The sequence below is a fragment of the Podarcis cretensis genome (assembly GCF_951804945.1).
Source record: "Podarcis cretensis genome assembly, chromosome: 10".
Taxonomy (NCBI): domain Eukaryota; kingdom Metazoa; phylum Chordata; class Lepidosauria; order Squamata; family Lacertidae; genus Podarcis; species Podarcis cretensis.
This window is the reverse complement of record NC_137179.1, coordinates 43,939,465-43,967,388: the sequence shown is the minus strand read 5'-3', so window position 1 is coordinate 43,967,388 and position 27,924 is coordinate 43,939,465. Positions and strand designations below refer to the sequence as shown.

The window sequence follows — 27,924 nt, the reverse complement described above, 5'->3', positions numbered from 1 at the left end:
GACCTTCTAAGTATGCATGCTTAATAAGGGTAGGTTAAGTTTATCATTATCAATATCTTTTTTGTTTTCATGTTTTATGATGCAAATTACTATGTGGATATAGGAAAGGTGGGTTATAGAATCAATAATAAACAGTGACATAATCCAATTGAATTTAGAAATTTCGGCTGCAATCCTGATCCCATTTACTTGGGAATAACCTCATTGAACTCAATACGACTTAATTCACAGTAGACATGGTTAGCATTGGAACCTTAGGCACTTTGAATTAATTTGCATCCATTTTTCTGGAAAAAATACATATATACATTGTATTTATTATCTTTTATATACATCAACATTTATATATCAACATTTGTATTTATTATCTTACCTAGATAACTGATCTATCATCACTTGTTCCACTACAGTTTGTTTTTTTCTTTCTGCTGCTACATCCTCCTGCAAGCAAACATTAAAGAGAAAAATATATAATTACAGCAGTTAAGAAAATATTGTTAAAATGTTAGGATCATTTGGATCTCTTAAAAATTAACAGTGGATTAGGGTTGTAAAACTAGGGCACACATAAAATGTCACCCACTAAAAAGCTTACACAGATTATTCATAAACTCAGTTATGGTTATTAGAGACACATTTTTATTCAACTAGATAAGAAAAGATAATTTGAGTGTCTGTCATATGTGCAAATTTCATTCTAACAGAAAGAAAAACTGTTTCCATTACTTCTGCTTCCATTCAGAGCATCACAGCATAATAGACTAGTTGAAGTTGTGTGACTACAGTGATATGAATTAATTTTAATATGTTTTATATGCTGCTCAGAAATGAAACACAGTCAATCATATGAATCTTGGATCCTATGTCACTGAGATAAAGCTAAACCCAAGGTTTTGAGTAAGTAGGAAAGCCTCCTTATTTAAAAATGCTTAGAACAGAAACTAGTATATACAGAATTTTATAACAAGTTAACATTTCCCAGAAGACTTACAGCTTCCAATTTTCTTATGCTGTGCTGTATTGTGTAGGGTTTGCTTGTATAGCATTGCTGCAGAAGGGCCTTTTCATCAAAAACTGTCATCTCATCATATGTTTTGTTTTCAGGCTGTAAATCCTATGTGGGAATAAAACATGTTATCTAGATATTATCACTGATAATGTGGCCAAGACTAGCACTCTTGTTGCATTTGATTTGTGTTCCTCACCATTCAGAATGTGCAAGAAACATCTGTAGGTTCTAACCTATGCTAGTGTCCTGCACATAACTCTTTTTTTTTTTTAACTTCCCAGAATTATGAGCTGGTTTAAACTTGCACTGTTCACCTATATAAATGCTGATAAATTGAAATGGTGTAGATTTTGAGCACCTGGTGATCCACCTATGAGAACTTATTTCTGCAGTGCTAATTCTGTTCTCTGAATCAAGGCAGTATGTTATATGAATCCTGCATGCATAAATTCTATATACCCCCAATGGTCTGAGCACAGTACTTTCACATAAAGGTTAGTAGAGCTCCCAGTGTCAAGTGAAGTATGAATGTTACCTTTTCCTCAGCTATTCTTTCTGGAGGTTTGTGTTGTTGGTTATCCTTTGCTTTTTTTTCTGCAACTCTTTGAGAATACTGTTTATATCCCTCTTTCATTTCTGCTTCATACTGCTGATACTTGAGTTTGTATTTATCTGTTGGGGGTGGCAGATTTTCTGGTACTGTCTTTTGCTCCCACAAAGAAAGCTGAAAATGAATCATTGGGAGCAGTCAAAACAGCAACTGCAATTGTGAAAGTTTAATAGCGAACACTTTGTTTTTTAAAAGTTGCCAAAAACTATCATGGTACAATTGTAAAATGAAAGTCGAGTTATTTGTCAATAGGGCAGTTTATTATTGTACCAATTAACTACACAATGGGTGAAATGGACAAAGATTTCTACAAACTTCCATTATTATCTTGAATATAGCAATCCACATTTCACATGCAAATCATAAATGGGAAATATGAAAATATACACTGTCAAACTTTTTCTAAAATAGTTGGGGGGTTTTCAGCATCTGGATGCTTTATTTTTCTATTATTGAACCGAAGCAGAAATATTAATGATTTCATTATTATTTTGAAACACACACACAAAGTTTTGTTTAATATGTTTCTTTAACTATATTACCTCAGCTTTCTCCAGCTCTGTTTTTCTTGCTGTCTGGGTAAGAGAAAGAGCGGAAACATAAGTGAAATATTTTTTTTAAAGATTTATAGTTAATCAATATAATTCAAACAGAAATTAATTTCAGATATGACTTTAGGGGGAAATTAAATGAGTTATAAATATTTAAGTGCAACCCAATGCTTAATCAGAAGTTGCCTCTAATGAACTCTGTAAGTCTTACTCCGATCTACACCAACACTCCTTATACATAACCCAGAGCCACACATGCATATTCTATATACTTTGGTGTTATCAGACAGGACATGCATGAAAGGGTCTACTAAAGACCCTTTAATCATGGCCATTCAGTTGAATGTTCCACTGAAACAACTGACTACCATAATTAGTAATGTCATGCAAATGGCTGTTGCAGCTACATGAATGAATAAGACTCTTTTCCTCTGTAAATGGGTATGGTAGAGCCATACTGAATACAATCATGACCAGTGTATTTAGGGTGGTGATGCATGTTAAACAGTGAATAAGATCACAACATAAAAATGTAATATGTATTTAAAAGTAGAAGTCAAACAGTTACCCTTTTACACTTTTCCAGCACATTTTACGTGCTATAAAATATTTAATTTCTTTTGACAAATATGGGCATTTGCTAAAGTACAAATATCATTTTTCCAAAATTAGGGCACTGAAATATATGCTATCAGTACCCTAAAAATAAACATTATTTCATCAAAATGTTAGACACCAGCAAGGTTGTACTGTACCTAATGACCAGAGTAATCCTACTGGGGGCGGGAAGAGAGGAGTGTCCATGATAAACGAACTGCCGCATCCAATCCATCCTGAGCTTGCAGCAGTTGGGACAGAAGCTGGGTAGGAGCAGCTCTTTTCCTGGTAATTCTGGTGCTTTTCCACCCCTCCAGTTTCCCTCCCATTGGTTCCCATGGAAGGGCAATTCACTAAAGCAGCTTCAGGACGGGCATAGTTTTATTTCTGGTTTGGGGGTTTAACAAGAGAAAAATTTGGATCATGGGGATTCAATGCCTCCCTCTGTCTGCTCTGGCACTCCCTGCTGCAGCACTCACCTATCCAATGCATCTCTGAATTCAGTTGCGGTACATTGGCCCTCATTCAGTCCACCACTTGATAATGCACCGCTTATGAATGATCATGCCATGGATGAGTGATGTTTTATTATGGACTGGCATGGCATTCACCAGAAGCAGCAGGTCCACATAGCCACCCTAGCCTTGCTGGATGAGAAGAGCAGGCTTTGCTTATACTTTATGTTCTTCCTTCCAAGATAGTACACCCCACTCCTTGTGCCTCATCTCCTATAACCCTGAAGATGATATAGCTTGAAAATATTCCTGTTAACAAACTAACCTGTTGAATATCATAATGTTGTGCATAAGGGCTCTGTAATGGAGTACCCCAGCTGATATTCGAAGATGAAAGTAGTAGACCAGTATGAGGCTGTCCACCACTGTATGGAGTGTAGGGATCACCATCCTAAAATAAAAGGACTTTTTAAATGGCAAAATGTTATGCTTTGTTAAACTGTTGCAGAATATCAATTGCCCAAGAATTCAGGAAGCAAATTCATAAAATTTATAGACACTGGAACTACACAAGGATGAGCTATCTGACCACATTAGTCAGCCACAAGTATCATGTGTGTTGTGGCAAGAGTTTTATAAGACACAAGTAACAATACGAATTTCAGAGAAAAGTGTTGTTTTTTACATAAACCTAATCCAAATAATGCCAATTAGGAGCTGCAAAACAGTTTTCTATCCTGAAATATCACACACAGCTGCATATTCCGCCCAACTTATTAAAAGAACGTTCTAATGAATTCAGAAAATTAGTTAGATGACTGGTAAGTGACAACTAGGGCAGCATATTCAAGCTAGCACTAGGAGATCTAGATATTATTTTGTTTTTTACTTCCAGCAACTGCCACATCTAAAAGTTGGTTAATTTTCTGAAATTAATAGATAATTGTTACCTCATCCTCTGAATCTCCCAGCTTTCCCAGATCAAGGCATGGAACTCTGTAGAAAATCAGAAATTAGAAAATGTAGCAAGCTTTCAAAACTTCCTTTTGTTTTCAGATGCCACAATATGTTTTCCTTTCAAGAAGTTTCATTGATTTCTAAAGGGGTCTAATTAAAAAGTTCCAACACTCCTTTTCCTTATGGAATCAGGTAAAAGAAGAAAATAAAGAAAATAAATGCACTTCAGACTATTTCCATCCCCATTTGCAAAGGACCCTTGAAGTTCTGTGAGGAAGTTCTGGAAGGCAATTTGTTATTACCATCTCATAAAGCTTGAGCCAGTGAAGATTTATTCATTTTCACTCTCCACTCAGATAAGTAGCAATTCAACATTGCATTTCTATTACCTTTCTTAATAAATTTATTGTAATTATTTCTCTTATAACCATCCAGTAATCAAGTGAGATATTAATCGTTGTGAAAGTGGGTAATGCATTTGTGAATATTTATGATTTAGAAAGAGGCATTCGGTCTGCTATTAATATTTAGCATCGGAGACCACTCTAGTTCTCAGTGAAATAATTGAAATGTTGAAATGTGTAAAGATTTGCAAGAAGAAAACAGTGCTCAGCAAGGCTCCACTGCCACTAAATATTATCTATAATAACACTTCTACTTACTTCACCCAGTATACATAGATGCATGCTCAGCAGCAATCCCTATCTTTCTGCCTTCATAGTCCTCCTAAATCCTCTCTAGCTCACAAAGTCTTGATGTCCCCAAACATTCCTTTCACATCAGTCAGCTAGTTTTTCTCCTTTGTCTACGTCTTTCATTCCTGAACCCAACAGCCCTCTGTACCTAGATAACTTTATTCCCTATGTAAAAATTAATTTTCAAGTACAAAACTTGTTTAAAAAGCACATGAAACTCTGGAATAATTGTAGTAAAAAGAATGATATATTTCTCTCTACATAGTTTTCTTCAACGTATGAACTTGTTCATTGAGAAATACGTGAAAGCAAAGTAACATATAAAAATAAGAACACGGACCCTATAGATGCATACACACATGCACACACACACAAGATAAATAAAATTTGATGAGAATTACTATTTCTCTTTGTAGAATTATGTAAGAAAAGACTGGTACTAAGAAATTCTTATTTTCAGAGAGTTAGAGCTAGAGATCCTAAGGCTGAAGTTCTACTCACGAAAGCAGAAGGTAGGATTTTTGGGGGATTCCCCCTTCCCCTGCAAATCTGCTCTGGAGGACTGGAATGCCCTCAAGAACAATGTGGGAGGTGGGGAAGGAAGAGACAGGAGGAATCTGAGAAAATAGCCATTCTCCTTCCAAGAGGAACAGCATCCACTGGACCAGCTGACCTTCCATTAACAGAAGGAAGGGCTGCTTTGGATTCATATGAAATGAAAAACGTGACAGTGCTGTGAAGGGGTAGCAGGGGGGGAGACAGTAAACAAAACATAGGCAGTAAAAAAAAATGAAAACATTGACTTACTCAGCTGGTCGAGGGCCATGTTTTGTTTTTGTATGTGGCCTCCATCCCTAAGGGAAGAAAAAAATAGAACCATGTTTAATTCCAGGGTTTTTTCCATATTTCTAAACCCTAAGATTTGAAATCTTTTAAATGAGTATCAATCAGGGTCGAAATACATTTAAATGATGGGCACAGTAGGGGAGAAACCAAGGTTTGTTCTTGGGCTTACAGCATGTGATTTGTCTGGAATGAGACAAACCATAGCCCCAGGATTGGATGACACATTAAACCTTGCAGCAGTGCAGCAGCAGGAAGACCAGGGTTGCACCAGGAAGACCAGGGTTACAGTATTTAGTGACATGTCAGTTTAGTGACATGGTATTTTCGATAACACAACAGGATAGGACAGATGCGGTGTCTGATAGTATGTTGTAACAAGGGATTGTTTTGAAAAATTATAACATTAGCAATGAGAGACAAATAGGAAAGAGGATTCAATACTGAACTTCACCTACCCTATGTACCAAGGACATTCCAGAGAATGGTTAATGATTGTTTATATATATATATATATATATATATATATATATATATATATCTTTAATATGCTCAACTTACTTGAGGAAGTTTGTGGTTCCTTGAGGATAGGGCTGCTTGCTTTCTTGGAGATGCAGCAACTCCTTTAATCTCTAAATCCATTTGAATTCAGGTATTAACTACCTGTAAAAAAAAGGAAAGGAAAAAAAGGTTATTCTCACAGGATGGGAGAAAGAATGACTTGTGCTAAGAAGGATATTAACAAAACAGTATTTCCTATAATAATTAATTCCCTCTTGAACTGCAGTTCTCTCCATAAGCATTCAATTCAGTTACTGCAGGTCTCAATTTATTGTTTAAAATGAGAGCATCTATCAGCTTTAATAAATTTCATACTTCAGGCTCAACCAGATGCAGCTTGAAACCAGAGTTTCAAAGTCCAACCTTGGATATTGTAAGTTCTAGATTTTCATTTCAACATATAAGCACAAATTAGCCATTACACTAAGGTTACCATATTTTTTCCAATGAATCCGGGGACACTTTTCAACTTCAATGGATTTTGTATGGGGACTGGTTTGTAAATCTGGGGACTGTCCCTGGGAAACGGGGATGTCTGGTAACCTTACATTAGACCATGAAGGACTTTTCCACAGTTTTATTCAATTTTCTCATATGCCTACTGTTGTGTATTGAGTCAAAGGATTTTATATCTGTATTATTATTGTCTGTATTTGCATTAGGGTAAAGTAACTGCCTTTTGGTTCCAGAGGGTACAGCTACTATTGGTTCATTTAAGCTGCTGTATTTGGATCCTCTGTCTTATTGGTTTCCTCCAAAAGGCAGGACTGTGATTGCCTGATATTGTTCCCTCCAAAATGTATCCTTTCTAGCTAGTTCCCTGTCCCTATAAATGTAGCTCTCCCCTCCTCAAGTCTCAGTCTTGTTGCTTTAATAAAGGAGTGTTACTAGAGAACTGTCTCCAGCATATTATGTCAAGAGAGCTGAAATCACAAACCCCACGTCACAACACCTACAACAAATGAATTAACTCAGGGATACATGATCAATACATGGAACAAACCTGTTAAATGTACTAAAAATAATGAAACCTCTATTTATATGGGTACCAGTGCAAAGTAGGCACCCAGTCAGAAGGGTAGAAATATATTTTAAAAAATTAAAAAATTGTCCAGTAGCACCATAGAGACCAACTAAGTTTGTTCTTGGTATGAGCTTTCATGTGCATGCACACTTCTTCAGATACGAAAGCTCATACCAAGAACAAACTTAGTTGGTCTCTATGGTGCTACTGGACAATTTTTTAATTTTTTAAAATATATTTCTACTGCGTCAGACCAACATGGCTACCTGCCTGACTCAGAAGGGTGACTTGTTTCAACTATGATGTAGTACGCTTGCAAGCATGCATAGAACAGAAGACAAGAGGGAGTATGACATTTGAAAATAAGAAATATTGTATGGGGAGGTGCCAAATATTGTCCTCTCTCAGGGCACCATACTGTATTACCAAAGTCCACCCCTGAGCATAGTTTCCATGAGGGCTAGTAGCCACTGATTCACTCCGAAGACTCAGTTAGAGTCAGGGTTGTGCTGTCCTTTGAGGACAATGATTCATCTCTCATTACTGGTGGCAGAGCCAGTAACTATGGAAGGGCTAGCCAGGCTTTTTGTCCCGGGGTTAAGCTTCCCGAGGGGCGCCACTGAGGCTCCCCGCTTCTGTGTGTGTGTGTGTGTGTGTGTGTGTGTACACTTGTACGCAAAAGAGCATATGTGCGTGGGGGGGTGCCAAACTGGTCTTTGACTGGTGTGAAATAAAGCCTAGTTTTGCCCCTGCTGGTGGTAAACGCTGTAACCCTGCCTGAGTCCATAGAACTGGGCGGGTAATAAAATATATTGACTAAATCGTAGATTTAAACCAGCAGACCTGTTTACAGAACCACAGAATGGCAGAGTTGGAAGGGACCCTCCTCTGATAATCTACTTCCCTCCCGCAACAACATTAATATCTGCAAATAAATGTATTGGGGAGGGGGGCTGCCCTGCAGGACAGTTTTTAAAGCAACTTGGGAGTGATCTAAAGCTATGGTTTTCCCAGTAGTGATGTATGGAAGTGAGAGCTGGACCATAAAGAAGGCTGATGGTCGAAGAATTGATGCTTTTGAATTATGGTGCTGGAGGAGACTCTTGAGAGTCCCACGGACTGCAAGAAGATCAAACGCATCCATTCTTAAGGAAATCAGCCCTGAGTGCTCACTGGAAGGACAGATCCTGAAGCTGAGGCTCCAAAACTTTGGCCACCTCATGAGAAGAGAAGACTCCCTGGAAAAGACCCTGATGTTGGGAAAGATGGAGGGCACAAGGAGAAGGGGACGACAAAGGATGAGATAGTTGGACAGTGTTCTCGAAGCTACCAGCATGAGTTGGACCAAACTGCGGGAGGCAGTGGAAGACAGGAGTGCCTGGCGTGCTCTGGTCCATGGGGTCACGAAGAGTCTGACATGACTAAACTACAACAACAAAGGCAGGCGGGCCCCCTGGGACTTCCTTTGGGCTCTGCTACATATTTAGCTAGCCTCGCGCGCAGGGGATCCCTCGGGACTCCTTCGCGCACGGTCCCGTTTCCTCGCCACCAGAAGCGCGCGCGGCCGCGGAGCTCTCACCGCCGCCTGCCGCCGGGCTGGGGATCCGCGGCCAAGCGCGGCGGCCGCCTCTCGGTTAACGCGGCTCTGCCCATGGCTCCTCGCTCTCCCTCTTGGGGCGGCGAAGGCGGCCCGTCAACAAATATTTTCTCTCACACACGCGCGCACGCGCGCGAACTCTGTGGAGGGGTCCGACTTTGATGCTAAGCGCGGCGGAGAAACGGCGGTTGGAATTTGAAAGGCCCCGCTAGTTTCTTCGTTAACGGCTCCCGGGAAGGGATGCGTTGGGCGCGCGCCCCCGCGGTTGCCTAGGCGACCGGTAAACAAGACGGAACGCCTCCCGCTCCCTCAACCGCCACTTGGGCGCATTAAGTTGAAAAGACGCCCCGAGAGGCGAACGGGGAGGCCGGGCGAGCGCCCCGATAGTCTGCTGCTCTCACCTCAGTGACGACGTCCCTTCCTTCCTCGGCCTATTCCCGCCTGGCCGCTTCCTCGTCCAGCCTCCTTCCCAGCCCCACCTCCGCTCTCTCTTTTGGGCTTGTCCCGAGGGAACAATCCGCGAGCTCCTCCCTAGGAAGCGAGCCTAGAGCCGCTGCTGCTGCCCTAGGAGGGGGCGCATAGAGACCGGGCGCGGAGGAGGATGTAGGGAAGCGGGCACCCACCTGCCACCCACCGACCCATCTACCTTTCCCTAAAATCGCAGAGAGAGCGTTGGATTTGTCAGAATGCGGCAGCTCCTCACCTGGAGCTTGCGCACTTTTTTTACCAGGCGAGAAGGGAGGGGCGACTACTAAAGGCCACCGTTGTAACAACCTCTCTACTCCATACGCTGCTACCATAACAACATCGCGGTGCCCGGGACAAGTTCCGGGGGGCAAGTCCACAAATCGAATTACAGGTATATATGAGCCAACTTTTGCTACTATGATTGCCTTAAGCTGCCCACCTGTTTCAGCGAGCGGCCCTGGTTTGTGTGTTTTTATAAAGTTCCTGCACCGGCCAGCTTTCTCCTAATGCAAGAAACTACTACAGTATTTGGCTCATGAACCCAAGCAAGCGAGGTGTTGTAAGATGGAACAATTTATTTTTTTTTCCGACACCCAGGCTGCAGGGCAATCTGTGTCAGGTTTTTCTATCCTGACAAAAGTTTTCCCCCTCATAATGTATTTTATGCTGCTCTCAGTTATGGATACAATGTTTTGAAATTAAGTTTACTGTATGTAGAATACACAGGTGTGAATTCAAAGATAGCTTTATTTCTGTTAAATAAATCATGACACATGTGTAATATGTCATGTTTTGTTGCTCATCTGAGGATGCATTTACCTGATTTTAAGACCTGCTAAGGAAAAGATTATTATTATGTCCTCATATGTAAAACCACCTATGATTAATACTTCTTCAATTCTACTGAAGCCCTATTTAAAAAACATTTGTCATACAATTCTGTCTTCATAGTATTTGCAGGGATCAAATAAGTAAGAAATATTTGTCCTCAAATTTCAAACTTAGGGAACATTTTTCATCTGTTACACCTAAATATGGGTTATATGACAACCCATCAGGTAAGCTACTACATTTCACTATTGTTAGCTAGTCAGTTTTTCAATACTTCTGCTGCTCTATACAATTTTCAGGAAGCCTGGCAAAAATTATTAAGATTGAGGTAACAGAATCAAAGAATTGTACAGTTGGAAGGGACCAGCTCCCTGCAATGCAGGAATCTTTCACCCAACATGAGGTGAAAGATGCTCTACCAACTAAGTTATCCCAATACAGTACCTTTCCACAGTGAATTGTATAAACTTTCCAGAGTATTTCAATTGTTTCAGAACAAAAGTGAAAAAACAAAAACAAAACAGGACTCACTGCTTGTCTGTACACAGTATTTGCTCCAAATCCTTTCTGTGGAGACATTCATGTGAAACGTGTAGACTTTAAAAGTAAGAAATTGGAAAAAAATGTATACAACATAATCTGTTACCATTCCTTGACTTTAATAGTTGTAAAAAATACATTGCATCTTTACAGTGTAGTGGAATACTATATAGAGCTTTTAGGGTAATATATACAGAAATACCTTTATATAGAATAAATAGAAAAGTTTCATAAATATATTGTTTCAATGCATATTGCAGCAAATGTGAATCTGTTCCATAATAATTTAAAAGTGCATTATAATATGTGCAATAATTCATCAAAAGTTTTTAAATATAACTTATCTACCTAATTCATTTTTAATACGTCGTCTTAACCCAGTCTCTGGTTCTGCTGTTTCTTGATCAATTACTTCATCATCTTCCATCTTCTTTGGGTCTTCCGTTGGACTAAGCAAGAACTCATGAGCATAGTGCTTATGCACCTCTTCATCACAGTGTTCCTCAATATCTTCAAACAGCTCTTTATGCCCACAGTTTTCATTATCACCCTCACCCATCTCTGCCTCAGGATGTGAACTGAATGACTGAATAAGATCTTCAAGCCTCTCTTGGCATGTGTGGCTAATATCTGAATTTAAAAAAATAAAAGAAGGAAAAAAAGAGGGGAGGGAAGAAAATGGGAAATTTAAAATTATAATTAAGTCCACTGTCTGTATAAAAATTAAAACAAAGCTGCTATCAGAAAATTGCAAATGAGCAACCAGCTTTATTATAGATGGCAGTATACACTACATTGAAGTATACAGTTCTGTAACTTGTCTATTAAATCATAAGTAATGTTTCTTTTGTTCTGTAGCTTAAACAAATATATAGATAATTCACAGGCCCACCTTCCTCTATAAAAATGAGTGAGGAACACCATAGAAGCCGCAGATATGCATCCACTAATAATGTGATGAAAGGGTGTACAATCTTTGGCCTGTTCTCCCCAAACCACACCTATCTGTTCTACACCTTATGTCAGAGCTTTCCAAACTTTTCATGTTGGTGACACACTTTTTAGACATGCATCATTTCATGACAGTAATTCAGTTTTATTAGCAAACCAGAGGTTAAACTAACCTCTTTCCAGCGCTGGAAGAAGCACAGGGAGTGTTCACGCAACACCCCTACACATGACAGCTGATACACATGTCGTGACACAGTTTGGAAAGTTCTGCCTTATGTCATATATGGTCAGGTAGCGGCGCAGCTGGATCAGATGCATGCCTAAGTATTTCATGGCAAACTCAATAGCACCACTGATTTATGCAGAAAGCAGGTTTGAAGTCACAGCCTATCAGCCAATGGGCAGTGAGTTCAAGCCGGCTAGATTAGCTATGACTGTGCTCCCAGCCCTATGCTCAGCACTGTGGTTCCCAAGTGTCCAACAAACAGCTGAGTGTTAGACACTTGGAAACTACTGGACAAGGACTTGGGACAAGTTGGCAGGACAGCCTGCCTGTTGAAGTTGTCCAACATAGGTGGAGGCAAATAGCAATTTGGCCTGCTGGGCTAAAAAGTTTCCCCACCCCTTATCTAATGGGAAGGTATGCTGTGCCCTCTAATTGCTTAGAAAGAACAATACTACACGATACCACCAAGTCATACAAATACCGTATTTTTCCCTCTATAACATGCAGATTTTTTCTCCTAAAAAGGAAGGGGAAATGTCTGTGCGTGTTATAGAACGAATGTGTGGTCCCTGGAGCCGAAAAATCAGGCAAAAATCAAATCGCGGCGCTTCACGGAGAAGGGAAAACTGAAAAGAGGAAGTGGATGCTTTCCTGCATTCTGCCTCAGGGTCTTACTGCCCACCCACCTGTTTCGTTGCTGTGTTTGCTGAAACGGAACAAAGAGCAGGGAAAGCCCCTCCCCTCTAGGCAAGCAGAGGGGAATTCCTCTCTGTGCTTCTGTGCTGCTGGGGGAGAGGGAGAGAGAGGGGGGAAGGGAGAGAGAGGAGGGGAGGGGAAGGGAGAGAGAGGGGGGAGGGGGAGGGGGAGGGAGAGAGAGAGGGGGGAGGGAGGGAGGGAGAGAGAGAGGGGGAGGGAGAGAGGGAGGGAGGGAGGGAGAGAGAGAGAGAGAGAGAGAGAGAGAGAGAGAGAGAGCTGGCTTGGGTGGTGGGAAACTTTTGCCTTTCTTTCCTCCCTCCCGTTAAATCCCTCTCCTGCATTCTTAGCCAGCTGCTTCTCTGCACACCCCTCTCATGTCCCTTATTTGTTTTTCCTTCGCTACCCACTTAAAATGTGGTTACAAAGCATAGGTCCACATGGATCCTCAGGATCTTTGCATTGGGTCACCCCAAATTCACCACCAGATCACATAGCATGTCCATGGCTACAGCCTGCCCCCCCAAAATCACGCACCCACTGTTGCCTGGGGCTGCAATGGTGCAAAAACGTGGTTAAAAAGCATGGATCCACATGGATCCTCAGGATCTTTGCATTGGGTCACCCCAAATTCACCATCAGATCACATAGCATGTCCATGGCTACAGCCTGCACCAAAAAAATCACGCACCCACTGTTGCCTGGGGCTGCAATGGTGCAAAAATGTGGTTACAAAGCATGGATCCACAGGGATTCTCAGGATCTTTGCATTGGGTCACCCCAAATTCACCATCAGATCACATAGCATGTCCATGGCTACAGCCTGCACCAAAAAAATCACGCACCCACTGTTGCCTGGGGCTGCAATGGTGCAAAAACGTGGTTACAAAGCATGGATCCACAGGGATACTCAGGATCTTTGCATTGGGTCAGCCCAAATTCACCATCAGATCACATGTCTGTGGCCACAGCATGAAGCCCAAAAATGATACATCCACTGTTTCATTCAGAATGTTTTTTCCCTTGTTTTCCTCCTCTAAAAACGATGTGCGTGTTATGGTCAGGTGCGTGTTATAGAGGGAAAAATACGGTATGTCAAGACCCGCAAAATCGTATGCAAAACCTTCAGCCAGAGTCTCAAGCAGAGTCTCAAGCAGGGGTTATTACAGTGTGATTTTAACATACTAAAGATGTAAATACCTTCTGGTTTCATTGTCGATTTGTCCAATCCACTTTCTTTCATCAGCTTCCTAATGGACTCAAGCTGTACCATAATTTCATCTTTCTGTTCCGAAGCCAAGGCATTAATGCTGACATGAAATTAATTGAAAAGTCAGCAGGTAGTAATAGAGAGCAGCTGTTAATATGCCACCAAAATACTTTTTCTAACCCTCTTATAAGAAAACTCTCAGTGATATATTCTTATGACAGCACTTAAGAATCAGACAGGCTATGGAACCATCTTTCAACTATGCCAGTCACTAGGGACCACCTTTCATTACATCAAGGAAGCAATAGGAATTCTCCTGCTGTCAGGATTCTGCTATCCAGATTAAGACTACAGGACACTAACTGGCAAGTGCAAAGAAGCAAACAACACTGTATCGATAATACAGGCACAAAACCTTACTGCATCTGCCATGATGTGGGCAGAAGCCACTAAATGGACCTATGTAATATTGCTCAAGACACATGCAAAAGAAGAGATCCAAGATATACTCAAACTCTCATCTACTTATCTACCACTATTAGTCTAATAAATGTTTAAATGGGTCATTCAAGTGATACTGGTGTAATTTATTTTTCAATCGTAAAATATTCAAACCTATAAATACTCCAAATGCATGAAAAGCCTGTATGAAGAAAACTTAATATTGGCACCTTGAAATCTGAATTACTCATCCAGTCTTGTGTAGCCTATATTACCAAAATGCTATTTAGGGTCTAGGAAGGGAGTGTAAAGATTGTTCCAGTAATTTTTTAGTATACTGTCAATTATTGTTAATGCAGAAAATATGGAGACAGCAAAACAATTCACATGCTAATATTCTTGTGATGTTTAATCACATTTACCAATTCACAATTGTCTTGAGAGCTGAAATATTACTAAATCAAATCCCCACCAAAATACTCACCAGCTTGAAAGTGGATCTAACTGATTCAATAAAGAATTTAACATTTTCTCTGTCTGTGCTAGATGTTGCTCCAACTCCATAAGCTGGCGTTCTACAAGTGAGAACAAATACTTTTAAAGCAGTGTTGCTAATAGGTATTTAAAAACCAATAATCTATTTTTCTACTTTTCTAGAGGAGCTATGGAACTGCACTAATGCATTCAAGAGCTGTAATCCTAAACTTAGTTTGATATTATAAAAACCAAGTTTCACTGAACTCAGTAGAATTTACTTCAGGATAAACATGACTGGGATTGCATTATAAATAATACAATGCAGAGAAAATTTGAAAAGGTCATTTTACCAGCAAAATTGGCTAGGAAAAAACAGCTTCACTTATTTGATTAAATGAGCAGCATTTGTCTGATAGACATTTTTTCCTAAAAACCAAATACATACATTATCAATACTTGCAAGAATTCTGTTCTCCAAAGTAGATTGCTGTAGTCTGTGCTAAGGAATAATGATACAAAGTAGCTTTGCCATAACTATCAGTAAGCAGTGAGTGGAATGCATTTTCAGGAATGCACTCGACTCATAAAACAGCAGCCCAAAAAGCAATTAAGATTATACAATCCCACCAATTTGATTGCTGGTCACACAAATAGAGGAATAGAAGGGCTGTAGAAAAAATATCTCAAGCTTCTTAAGCTGAGGTGTGATTGCCTGAACTACTATGTGCAAACTGTATGGTAAAGATCTCTAGGCCAGAGATTTCTGAATCGACTTCTACCTGTTTCTTTTGTCTTAACTTCTGTAGTTTTTTCTTGCTTTGATAAACTTTCCTCTTGAGATTTCATCTATGAAAGAGTAAACAAAATTTACCACAAAGCTTTTAATATTGAAAATAACTAAACCTCAAGAAAATGTTTCACTCATTTAGATTAATGTGAAGACACGAGGCAGGTAATAATACTTTATCTTGGAAATATAGTGTAATCCAAAACACATTTCCCCATCTGCTTAATTTATGTTTCAGCCTCTTTATTCTCACTGACTTCACAATGACAAAACCAGCATCAATCCAAAATTTCCTGTTGAACTAGGCTGAAAACTAGCCCCTTCCTAGTCATAATGCTTTAACTTACAGTTCAGTTTTCCTGATTTAGTCATACCAATTTTAGTATTTTTTTTTCAGATACAATCCTAAGAACGATTAATATTCCCACTACTGCCTTTTGTCATCTGAATTCTGTATACAACACAGATATTTCTGTAACATCACAAAACCCTTTCTAATAGAAGAACCTTTGGGAGACACAATTGTTGCTTATACTCCTAACCACATTTATTGGACTATAAAAGCATTTACAAGTCCAGCCTAAGGCATTTATATTTCATTCTTTCCTGAGAAAGCAAAGGGCTCCAATACTGGAAATACATATATTTATGACCAGGTTGCAAACTTGTTGTGGAGAAACTAGTATGCCAATGCATATTTCAAGTGTTGCTGAAGAAATACACTTCACTTGGTTATCATTTCCACTTCCACTATCAGACTAGGTGACTGCCTATCTGTAGATACCCTTTCCTGTGATGCAGGCCCAACCACCTCCAACTCCAATTGGCTTTGCTGTTGACTTCTCCTCTCCTTTTTGGAGTCAATCATTTGTCTAGGCAAGGGTTGTGCTTGCTGATATGTTTGTTTTGTTGCTTGCTTGAGCATAGAGCAGGAAGCTACTTGAGGGTCTCAGCTGAATAGGATGGTGAGGGGAGGATGTGGCATAATAATAATAATAATAATAATTAATAATAATAATAATAATAATAATAATAATAATAATAATTTATTTCTACCCCGCCCATCTGGCTGGGATTCCCCAGCCACTCTGGGTGGCTTCCAACAAAAGATTAAAAATACATTAAAACATCAGTCATTAAAAACTTCCCTAAACAGGGCTGCCTTCAGATGTCTTCTAAACATCAGATAGTTGTTAATTCCTTTGACATCTGATGGGAGGACGTTCCACAGGGCCAACGCCACTACCGAGAGGGCCCTCTGCCTGGTTCCCTGTAACTTCACCTCTCGCAGTGAGCAAATCTTGTCTTGTTTCTGCTTTGAGTCAGAACAGAGACTGTTCTAAAAGCTATGTGCAGAGGCATCATTATCATCACCTTTTCCTGCATTGTTCCAAAGTTGTTTGGGAGTGGGGCATGGCAGTGGCATTATCATTACGCACATGACTGAACAAATCCCAGTTCTGTACAACTACGTGGATCATAAATTCTCTTGCTTACTAATCCCAGTTCTGTACAACTACGTGGATCATAAATTCTCTTGCTTACTAATAGTTACCTTTAAGAACTTGTATAAAGCAAATACACCCACACCAACAGCATACAAGGGCATGAGTGTTAAAGCAAAGTCTTTGCCATTCCCTCTAGTCCGCTCAGTCTTCATCTCCTTCTCCATTGCATTTCTCATTTGTTGGATGCTTTGGTATGTTTTGCTTTCAGAACCCTCTGAATTCATCTGTGACTGCAAGATTCTCTCAGATCCACCTGAAAAACAAATAATACATATATACATGCAATACATACATGCACATACAAACAGACTGAAATAAAAAAAAAATGAGAAGCACTCAAGTCTGTGAAGAAGAGAATTGTTCTGCAGCATGGAGAAATCAGCTTCACTGTAGAAAGCAATTCCAGGTACAGCCTCAATGCGATAGTGTGAGATTGGCTGATGCTAATGAACATGACAATAGGCTTCTCCACTCCACACTTAAAATTAGCCCCTCATAAAAACTCTTATGAGTCTCCTCTTTGCAGATGGAACTCTGCAGTCACATCAGACACAGGAATTGGCTGGGAATGTTTTAATTTTATTTTGTGCTATATGTTGACATTTTGTTTGATTTTATGTCGTGCTGGAGCTTAAAAGACTGCTATACTTTAGCCATCTTACAATGGAAAAGCAACATTAAAGTATAAACAAATAAAGCAAGTTATGAGCAACATTCAGTTAAAGCACAAAACACATTTCCCATTCTCCACAGCTTTGACACACTGGCAGAGTAACGAGAAGTATGGAGCCTACTAGTATATTAAAGGGGAGGAAATTAAGGTAAAGGTAAAGGTACCCCTGCCCGTACGGGCCAGTCTTGACAGACTCTGGGGTTGTGCGCCCATCTCACTTAAGAGGCCAGGGGCCAGCGCTGTCCGGAGACACTTCCGGGTCACGTGGCCAGCGTGACATCGCTGCTCTGGCCAGAGCCAGAGCCACACACGGAAACGCCGTTTACCTTCCCGCTGGTAAGCGGTCCCTATTTATCTACTTGCACCCGGAGGTGCTTTCGAACTGCTAGGTTGGCAGGCGCTGGGACCGAGCAGCGGGAGCGCACCCCGCCGCAGGGATTCGAACCGCCGACCTTTCGATCGGCAAGTCCTAGGCGCTGAGGCTTTAACCCACAGCGCCACCTGCGTTCCAAAGGGGAGGGAATTAGGATAGCTTAAATCTGAACTAAGGAGACATACCTAATGCTGCTATAGGAATGGCTGAAATTTTAATTTCTAATTTTCTTGATGGATTTTAGGCCAAAAGGAAGTTAGCCAGGTTTCCCCCTTGAAAATATTTATCTTCCAAGACTTTATCAACTTTAAGAACATAGAAACAAAAGTGGGTTTTTCCTCATTCTGCCCTAGAAGTTATCTTTCCCAGTATGCATAAAAGGCAGAAAACACCAGTTTTTCACATTCCTTGGGACTAATTAAATACTACAACTCAAAATATTATTATTCAAAAAAGAAAAAGAAAGAATTAATGAGTTAAAGGGGGAAGGCAACATCCAAAAGTTGGAACTGTTTCGTAGCACACTAATAACATAAGTGACACCGATGACGGTTAATGCCCAGCATCACCTTTCTCCTCCAGGATCACCCATACCTTTGCGGCAAAAAAAATATTTTTAAAAAATGGGGGCGGGACTTAAGGAAGATTGCTTGGAAAAAGGATCCTCTTGAAAGAAAAACAGTTCGCTAACTAGTCTAATGAAGCTCCCTCGTTTCCCTCTATAACCGGACTGCAGGGATGGGAAGGGGAAGGTGGTCGACCCCATATACCGTGGCGCTGCTGATGGGGATCGTGGCGACCAGGCGAGGCCTTGGCCCCCCGCGGGGACCTGCCGCTTCCGCCGAACATCCTCGGCATCACCACGAAAACGCAGAGCACCAGCAAGACGGAGATGAACAGCTGCTGCACCGACGACAGCACCATGGCGGCAGCGGGGAAAGGAACAGCAAGAACGGCAGCAGCGGAGGAAAGGACCAAAAGGAGAAGCGGAGGGCAGCAAACGGCCCTCGGTCAGCCGGGAATCGACAAGCGGCTCGTGCCGGGCCCGTCCACCGGCAAAACGCCTGGGGAGAGCGAGAGTCAGCAGCGCAGGAACGAGGGAAGTTGGACGAGGAAACCATTAACGTGGGAAGGGCGACTTCCGGCCCCGCGACGCCTCCGCTTTTCCTTTCTAGCGCCCCCTTTCGGACTCCAGGCGACACGGGAAACCGAAGCGCCTTTTGCCTTCGTAACTCTCTTCATTGGAAATTAGAGAGCGACGTTAGCTAGTGCAGCTCGGGGTAGACCCATTGACGCGAATGGGCCTAATCGGCTCTCTGAGGAAAATTTAGAGGAGGGAAAACCCGCGCGGCTTCCGCCGACTGCCTATACAGAAACGGCGCCCCGAAGTGGCCGGAGCGTCCGCCTCCTGAGGCGGGAACACGTCATCCCGAGGCGGTTTGGGGGCGGGGCCAGGAGGCGGAGACCGTTAGGGCAACGGTCGGTGCGCGCTCCGCCCGGCCCGCGCGTTCCTGTCAGGGCGCGGCGGCCATGAGGCGGTTGTGGCCGTGGCTCGTCTTGGGGCTGGTCGTCCCCGAGCAGGAGCCGGTCAAGCAGACATTCCAAGCCTACCCCCAGATTACTAACCAGAACTTTATCCGTCAGTACGTGGACGCCCACAACAACTTCCGCACCAAAGTCCAGCCCACCGCTTCCAACATGCTGTACATGGTGTGTCCCCGGCGCGGGGTGGAAGGAGGAAAGGGAGCCGTGGGCCTAGCCGGGGTGTGGGTGTGCAAGTAGGGGGCAGTGCCGGATCTACCTATAAGCTAAACAAACTATAGCAAGCATAGGCAAACTCGGCCCTCCAGATGCTTTGGGACTACAACTCCCATCATCCCTAGCTAACAGGAGCAGTGGCCAGGGATGATGGGAGTTGTAGTCCCAAAACATCCAGAGGGCCGAGTTTGCCTATGCCTGAGCTATAGCTTAGGGCCCCACTCTCTTGGGGGCCCCAAAAAAATTTAAAGGGGGAAAGAACTGAATGTACATTTCCAAAATATATGATAAAAAACAAATAAAACCTACATCCAGCAACAGTGTTTTGTGTTGTGTAGGCTCCTATGATGTAAGTAATGCACCTGCTAGCCTGCTCCCTAAAATATCACTGGTTTTAGAAACTTATTAGGTCCATAAATTACCATATAGCATCAAAAAAACAGCGACAATTTGTTGTTGACAAAGGACAGCTGGACATATAAACGGCCTCATTACCTTCAGTAGCTGAGGGCCTCATCACACCTAAATCCGGCCCTGGGGAAATGTGAATACTTCACTCCAACCAATTGTGTCGCAAATAGCTTGGTTCTGTTCCCCACCACCACCAAAAAAAATAAAGCCTGCCCCTCCCAAAAAAGAATTCCTGGCTACACCCATGAAGCGAGCTGAGACAATTTGTGGTGCCACCAGAGAGGCGAACGCCTCCCCCTGGCTTCTCCTTGGGCCCTAAAAGGGAGAAACTCCCACTGTCATCCACTACATCTTAAGGACAGTCAATGAACATTGGACGTTTTTGAGAAGCAAACCATGGCTGCCCTACAAGAGGGGTAGTGGGGGTGCCTGCCTCGGGCAGCCAGTGTTGGCTGTATCGAGGGCGGTGAGAGAAGCAGAGATGGGTAGAACACAAGTGAATAATATCACTGTACTCAAACCTTGGTTTCAACTGCTAATTTCCCACCTGGGCAGGGTCATTGTTTAAAACTGCCATTTTCCTTTGTGCCCCTCCATCCCTGCTTTATTCAAACCTCTGTCGTTTTTCAAACTATTTTCCTCTCAGTTCTCTTCATCTCCACTTCACTTTAACTCCTGCTGTTTTAAACCACCAGTTTTCCCATGCCAGGTCATTCATTAGTGATGTGCTCCACCTACCCCACTTTGATTCCAGGATTGTGCTAAGGTCCACCAATGAGGGCTGTGCCATATGTCTTTTTTTATGTGTAAAGAAAGACATTGTTTGAGAGCTGGGTGGAAAAGGTATTGAAAGTGAAATATACTCGGAGTCGAGCGTGAATTTTATGCTCTTTATTCAGCTCGTAGTAGCAATGAATGAAATTTTCCCCAAAACGTCTAGCTATATATACATTATTTACACAATGGGCCCCATGTGATTGGCTAATTTCAGGCTGCTCCTGTAGGCCAGTCAGGTTGCAGATTCACTTCTTCCAGAAGCCTGATTGGCTGCTTCTGCAGGCCAATCAGGTTGCAGATTCACTTCCACCTGGAGCTGGATTGGGTGGCTCCTGCAGACCAATCAGACTGCTACATTCTGGATCCTATTGTTCTAGGATTCAGCTCAGTACATAACAGAAAGAAAGATTTGTAATCTGAATTTTGACTGAACTGAAAATGTGACATCGTTACATTTACTAGAGCTGTATAACAAAAATAATTAATAGCTGTGTGTGATACTTTTGTATTTTGCAGACATTTGATCTCTCCCTAGCTAAAATAGCCAGAGAATGGGGAAAGAAATGCATATTTGAATATAACCCAGTTAAGAATATTCACCCTGAATATGCATTTAGGCCGTTTGGAGAAAATATGTACAGGACACCTGCCAGAAGTAAACCATTTGATCCTGCTATTCCTATTTCAGTATTTCATGATGAAGTAATATACTACAACTACAGTAGCAACACATGTGAAATGATATGTAGACATTATCTTCAGGTAAGTTGTATTTTTCACTGGTCAGATTGTCAACCATTTTTGTATCTTCAGAAACAGAAGCACCTTAAGGTTAGACATTTTCCTGGTACATGCAAATAATGAATACAGCTCTTAATCAGACATCAAAGATTTAACAGTTATCACCCCCAAATTAACAGAAATAGTATTCTATTTACATGTCAACCAGGATAATTGAGCATAAAACATAAAGGTACCTTTAGCCAAATGACAATAAAGAGAGGAGTCTGAAGAGAAACTGAATATTACATAACGTAGTTTATATTATATAATCTACTTTTTTCCAGGTTGTTTGGGCTAATACTTATAAAGTTGGCTGTGCTGTTATCTTCTGTCGTCAATCACAAGATGGAAGGAGGAATAGTGCGACATTTGTATGCAATTATGGTCCATCGTAAGTTAACGAATGTTAAAGAGATCCAAACTTGTGTTTACACAAAGTATTCTAACTTGCAGAATTGCATGAGTATTCACAGTTGAATTAAGGAGCAATCTTAACTGCTCTTTACAGAGCTACAGAGCCATTGGTGCATCTGCAGTTCTGCCATGCACAATGACTGGGACAGAAAGTACAGGACAGGCATATCACTGTGCCAGCCTCTGCCAGCGTTTAGGTGGCAGCTCAGTCCTTCCCCACCCATTTAAAACTGCTATAAGTGGGAACCCCACAGGCATCACCCCACTGGCAGCAACCAGAAGGAAGCTGACAGGCCAGTAGGGCTGGGCAAAGGTACACCCATTCCTAATCCAAACCTCCCTAGCCTGGTGTAAAGGAGGTTGGATTTCTTTCTTACTGTATGTATTGCGTCTTTTACTGTTGATTGCAAAGCAAACAGAATACTCAACTGCTGTTTTCAAGCCATTTCTATGATTAACAATTATTTCTGTTATCCAAATGGTTAGACATACAAAATGTGATTAATAAGACATTCACAATTTTAGTTCTGTTACAACTGTAGTTTAAAATTTTATTGTATTGTAAGTACCGTACTCTTCCATGTATAAGACAAAGTTTTTTTACTCTAAAGTTATGTTCAAAAACTTGCCTCGTCTTATAGAAGGATAGTGAATGGGGTGGACAGGTGACTGGCTGCAGCTGCAAGCAGGAGCATGTCAGCGACAATTGTTGGCTGCTAGAAGGGCTGCTTTGGATTGGCTGCTGCTTCTCTAATTGGGTTGGTGATTGGCTTCTGCAACAAACACTGCTGTTGATTGGCTGTCGCTGCCACGATTGGTGGCTGCTGTTCTGGGACACACGTGATTGCCAGTGGACAGCTTTTCTCAGTCGGGTTTGAATTTTTTTGCTGGGGAAGGGTCTGTTTGCGATTGGCTGTCGCTGTGGCAAGTGGGCGATTGTTTGCTGCCGGCAATTGTCAGTATCGATGCTGAGCGATTTTTGACACACACACCCCCAAGCTGTAAAACTCTGGGCAATCCTTTGCAAAAAACTCAACAACTCTGAGCCATCTCCCCTCCCTCTCCCATTTTTTTAAATTTGAGTCCCCCAAAATAGATGGGGGAGTGTTATAGATGGGGGAGTCTTATAGACGGAAAAGTACAGTGTGTTGTCTCCCTAGCAGGGGGGAGCCATCGGTCATAGAATGCATCCTTCTATGAAGAAGCTTCTTGGTTCAGTCCTCAGTATCTCCGCTTAAATAATCATGTACCAGGTGCTGGCGAAATACCTGACATTCCAGGAGAATCACCAAATCAGCTTCATGCACCCAAGAAGTGGGCTCTGGTCCATGAAAACTTAGATTAAAATAATTTTTTGACAATGGCACTTTTGTAGTTTTGACTACTACAGGAGACCATTTTTTGTGTTTTTAACAGTCACTTGGAGACCTTTAGGTAACAAGCGACTAAAGTTAATAAATAATAATACCACAGATACCCTTTTGCAACTTTACTACACAAACCTTGTAGGTCACCAATCCAACCCCCTACATGAGGGCTGCACTCGCTCACAGGTGAACTTCTAGGGCATTATACCTACAGTGAGTGGGGCCAGAGGCAAAAGAGGGCATGGCAGTAGATGAAACATTTACCTTTGCACAGTAGGCCATGTTCCAGTGACCAAGAGAGACCCAAGCAAATAGATCAGTGTTGCAGAGCCAATACTGGTGACACTGGCACTTTGACAGGGCAGCAGCAAGATTTTGGTTAAATGGGTGCACCAGCAAAAACACCGGATTTACTCCACTGCTGTTCCCTCACAACCCTATCTTGCCTTTGCTTCATCCTCTTAAGCGGCAATGATGTCAGTACTGTATCAGAAGGGTAGGTCTGCAGCACCATACTGGTCCCTCCTGCCAGCCATGAAAAGCCAGAGGTCTCTATAACCTGTTCATATCCACATTTCTTAGTCTTTCGGCCAGTGCAAAGCTGGAAGGGAGTGTGGCCCAGGCAGAATTGTAAAGCCAGGAAAGGGTTAGAGGGATGCATTCAGCACCAGGACTGAGGTTGTCCACTCTTCAGTTTGTTAGCATCTGTAACTTTTATTATATTTATCATAGCCTTCGTTTTAATTTTCAGTAACTTTGTGTACCTAATTTGTTATTACTCTAATAAACTTTTGTTCTTTAGGATGGAAGTTGGAATTCAACCATATAAACCAGGAAGGCCATGTAGTAACTGCCCAGGAGACAGGTGTCAAAATAGACTCTGTAGTAAGTATAGGGAATGATGCAAATGCTCATGAAAAAGATTATTTAAACCATCAAATATGTTGGTTTTTGAGTTCCATTTGTATCACCTCTAGTAGGACATTCTAATGTGCTTAAGGCAGGGAACGCAGGAAAGGCGAGTAGTGTTCTCGTATTCACCTCTTTGCTTTGTCCCATGTCAGTCAATCTTTTGGGAAAAGGGGAATAATTGTGCTTTGGTGCACTGTTGCAGTAGAGAGACAACAGTTGCTTCCTTCCTTAATATAGATGACCTAGGTTCTTTTGAGAGGGATCTCATAGGAGGTCAGTGTCTCTGGGTGCTATAGAAGTACAAAGCTGCATTTTCAGTCATTCCTGAAAAGTGGTCCTTAAAATATTGTTGTCAATACTAGTACTGAGCTAGTGTAGAGAAACAAAAGGGAACATTCCATTATACCTATTAGTAGTTCTGTTCATGATTCAAGAAATCACATTCAGATATTTTACTGATTAGTTGGTGTTCAGGTTTAAAGCTTTACACATGACTATATCTTATAAAAGTATGTGATTGCAAGGATACATAGAGTGCCTTTTGATTAGAGCAAAAGATAAGTGAGAAAACACAGTGCTCCCTGTTGCTAGCTCATCAAAAATTATTACGTATCTGTTGGTTACTGCATACAAAAATTATTGCCTGTTATTACCTGTACTTTGCCCATGTCTCTGTGGTTTTGAAAGGTGTCTAATGATTGTGGTGGTAGCCACTACTGTGTACCTCTGGACAAGGTATTACTGAAAACCAAATAAAAGACAGTGGTACCTCGGGATGTGAACGGGATCCGTTCCGGAGCCCCGTTCGCATCCCGAATAGAACACAAGATGCAACGGCGCTCGTGCGTGGGTCACATTTTGCCGCTACTGCACATGCGCGCGACGTCATTTTGAGTGTCTGCGCATGCGCGAGTGGTGAAACCCGGAAGTAACGCACTCTGTTACTTCCGGGTTGCCGTGGAGCGCAACTCGAACGGGCTCAACCAGAAGCACATTTAACTCGAGGTATGACTGTACCTTCTTCCTTTCAGCTTCCAGATTATAGAAAAAAGGTTATAGGCAGGACAGCAGATAGACTACAGTCGGAGCCTTCAAGTCATCAGTATTGGCGGGCAGTGGTGGTAGCAGAATTTCACTGTAATTTTATTAAAATTGGTTACTCACCTTACTCTTAACTTAAAACCTAATAGACTTGGGGTAAGGAGGGGGGCTTTCAACTTACCAGGTATTTATCAAATAAATCACTGTACATTTTGGATGCTGAAATTTAATGGAAATGGTTTCACGTTTCCTGTCATATGGCTGAAAATAAAAACTCATAGCAAAATGCTAACATTTTTAAAGCCTTTTTTCACTTGTTAAAACTATTTCCCTTTTGCAGGAAATTCTGAACGCGAAAAAGTAAACAACCGTATGTATTACATTTGTTTTATACTTTAATTTACTTAAAGAACAAAATTCAAATTCAGTGAAACTTTTTTATTTTTTAAAAAATAGGCTATTCACGATGGCATCCAACCTCTAAATTCAAGTTTATATGTGATGACTTCTGCATCGCTGTTGCAGTTTTAAGGCCATTATTAATGTTTGTAGCATTTGTAGCTGTTTACATCTTAAATCTCCATTATCCAGGTTTAGGTTTTAATACTAGGGTAGGTTACTGAGCATATTTACATGAATGATAAATATTATATTCCTGCATTTTATATTAAAGTAGATTTGCTTTGTTGCATTGTTTCACATGTTATTTTGTGTTTTCTCAAACTGTATAAATTTACCTGTTACATATTAATGTAATATTAAATATTTTTAAACTGGAAAGATAAATTTAAAATAAAATATATGGTTATCTTGAATATTTTGTACAAATAAAAATTAAGCGTATTAAATTGGTTGGCATCTGTCTGTCTCAGGAGACAATGAAGCAGTGTGCCTTTGGGGGTGAGATCAAGCTGTTGGAAGGTTGCATCACCTGCTGTGGCTGTAGAGACCTATGTGGGAAAGACCAATTTTGTTGCAGCTGGGGCAAATTAAGGCGTTCAGTTGTGCTGCTGCAGATGCACATACATTTCTCCACTCACTCTTACCTCCAGTTCTATTCAATATGTATTACACTATATGAGGGAGTATTCTGTGGTGGCTTTCCATCTTTGGAATGTTGGCCCCAAGGAAGCCTGCCTGGAAATTGCATTTACTACCATTTCAGCAACAGGGAAAATATTTGTTTTCCCAGGCTTTCAAAAACTGCTAGTATAAACATGTTAACTTAAAAGAGTTTGATTTTACTGTCTATTTGAATGGGCTGTGGCTGCTTTAGTTGTTTTAACTTTATTATTATCAGTTGTTAAATTGAAGGGTTTTTAAAAATAGTTTTTTAGTACTGTTAGCCGCCCTGGGGCCATGAATTTATGTTGAAAGTGCAGGATATAAATTATGTAAAAAAAATTATTCTGTATTTAATATCCATAACAAGATGTAAACTCCTTCCACTTAGATTTCCTTATAACAGCACAATTTTGGATGTATATTAAGGTAGATCAAAAATGCTTTCTCTCTTTTAGCAATGTCTCTTTTCAAAGTCTAGTTTTAAACTTTTAATTTATTTGAATGTGTTTCTCTTGAGGAGGAGTGGAGAGAGTGGAACACTGGCTACCTTCTAGTCCAGGGTTTCCCAAACTTGGGTCCCCAGCTGTTGTTTGACTACAACTCCCATCATCCTTTCCTACCAGGACCTGTGCTTAGGGGTGATGGGAGTTGTACATGTTGACTGAACAACAAATTCTCCCCACACCAAGAGCATGAGTATTAAAGCAAAGGATTTGCCATTCTCTCCACTGCGCTGAGTCTTCAAGTTCAACTCCTCCATTGCAATCCTTTTTTGGATGCTTTGGCAGGTTTTGCTGTCTGAACTCTCTGAATTCATCTGCAACTGCAGCATTCTGTCATAGCCACCTGAAAAACACTTTTAATATATATATATTAAGACCTGATAAGAGTCCAGCTGATGAAGACCAGCACTGAAAGCATGACTTAGGCTCAAGTAGCTTCTGAATGGAATTGCTTGGGATTCTCCAGTCAAGAGTACCCACTTCTCCCGCAGCATTTCAGCTAAACCACAGATCAGATGGATTTAACACAACCACAGTAGCTAATTCGCATATGTATGGACTGAAATGGCGGGGGAGACAGAGAGGATAGAAAAGGACCCGCAAATGTCCCCTTTAAAAAGAGAGGAGGGCGGGAAGAGAGGGGTCCACCCAGTGCACAAACCGGGAAAGAGAATCGTTCCGGAGATAGAGGTACAGCCTCGAGACTTGTTTAAAACAGCAAGAGGTTTCTGATCTCCGCACTTAACATCTCGTGCGAGTCTTGTCCGTGCAGGTGCAGCTCTGTAACCAGTGGGGTCACACCAAGCAAAGGAACGG

The 27,924-nt window shown here is 41.4% G+C and overlaps 3 protein-coding genes and 1 long non-coding RNA gene across 6 annotated transcripts in view; 1 reads left to right on the top strand and 3 right to left on the bottom strand.

Annotated features, from left to right (window-relative positions):
• The window catches only part of CAPS2 (calcyphosine 2), a 30,547-nt gene extending 20,926 nt beyond the window's left edge, over nt 1-9,621 (bottom strand). Inside the window, exons 1-9 of one of the 2 annotated variants that reach the window (XM_079993818.1) lie at nt 8,882-9,621; nt 6,279-6,380; nt 5,682-5,728; nt 4,173-4,218; nt 3,548-3,673; nt 2,162-2,194; nt 1,545-1,733; nt 992-1,114; nt 374-441 (exon numbers count right to left, since the gene is read on the bottom strand). In XM_079993818.1, the coding sequence (XP_079849944.1) occupies nt 374-441; nt 992-1,114; nt 1,545-1,733; nt 2,162-2,194; nt 3,548-3,673; nt 4,173-4,218; nt 5,682-5,728; nt 6,279-6,359 (713 nt within the window). In that variant the 5' untranslated portion in view covers nt 6,360-6,380; nt 8,882-9,621. The remainder of the gene's footprint in view (nt 1-373; nt 442-991; nt 1,115-1,544; nt 1,734-2,161; nt 2,195-3,547; nt 3,674-4,172; nt 4,219-5,681; nt 5,729-6,278; nt 6,381-8,881) is intronic. The other variant, XM_079993819.1, reaches the window with a different exon arrangement.
• Nucleotides 9,622-10,838: 1,217 nt separating this feature from the next.
• Nucleotides 10,839-19,481, bottom strand: CCDC107 (coiled-coil domain containing 107). Its single transcript, XM_079993825.1, has 6 exons — nt 18,848-19,481; nt 17,079-17,284; nt 15,516-15,582; nt 14,744-14,834; nt 13,809-13,918; nt 10,839-11,368 (listed from the first exon to the last, which is right to left on the bottom strand). Exons 1-6 carry the CDS (start codon nt 18,999-19,001, stop codon nt 11,079-11,081), a joined length of 918 nt encoding a protein of 305 aa, XP_079849951.1. The 5' UTR covers nt 19,002-19,481; the 3' UTR covers nt 10,839-11,078.
• Nucleotides 19,482-19,521: 40 nt separating this feature from the next.
• LOC307226074 (GLIPR1-like protein 1) lies at nt 19,522-27,712 on the top strand. Of its 2 annotated transcripts, none has more exons than XM_079994485.1 (6): nt 19,522-19,787; nt 21,540-21,785; nt 22,091-22,197; nt 24,390-24,472; nt 25,881-25,910; nt 27,600-27,712. In XM_079994485.1, exons 1-6 carry the CDS (start codon nt 19,608-19,610, stop codon nt 27,695-27,697), a joined length of 744 nt encoding a protein of 247 aa, XP_079850611.1. In that variant the 5' UTR covers nt 19,522-19,607; the 3' UTR covers nt 27,698-27,712. The 2 variants fall into 2 exon arrangements, with proteins under 2 accessions (XP_079850611.1, XP_079850610.1); XM_079994484.1 differs by lacking the exon at nt 27,600-27,712 and adding an exon at nt 25,997-26,355.
• On the bottom strand, nt 27,081-27,860 carry LOC307226075. Its single transcript, XR_013843314.1, has 2 exons — nt 27,770-27,860; nt 27,081-27,461 (listed from the first exon to the last, which is right to left on the bottom strand). It is a non-coding gene; the product is annotated as an uncharacterized lncRNA (long non-coding RNA).
• Nucleotides 27,861-27,924: the final 64 nt, after the last annotated feature.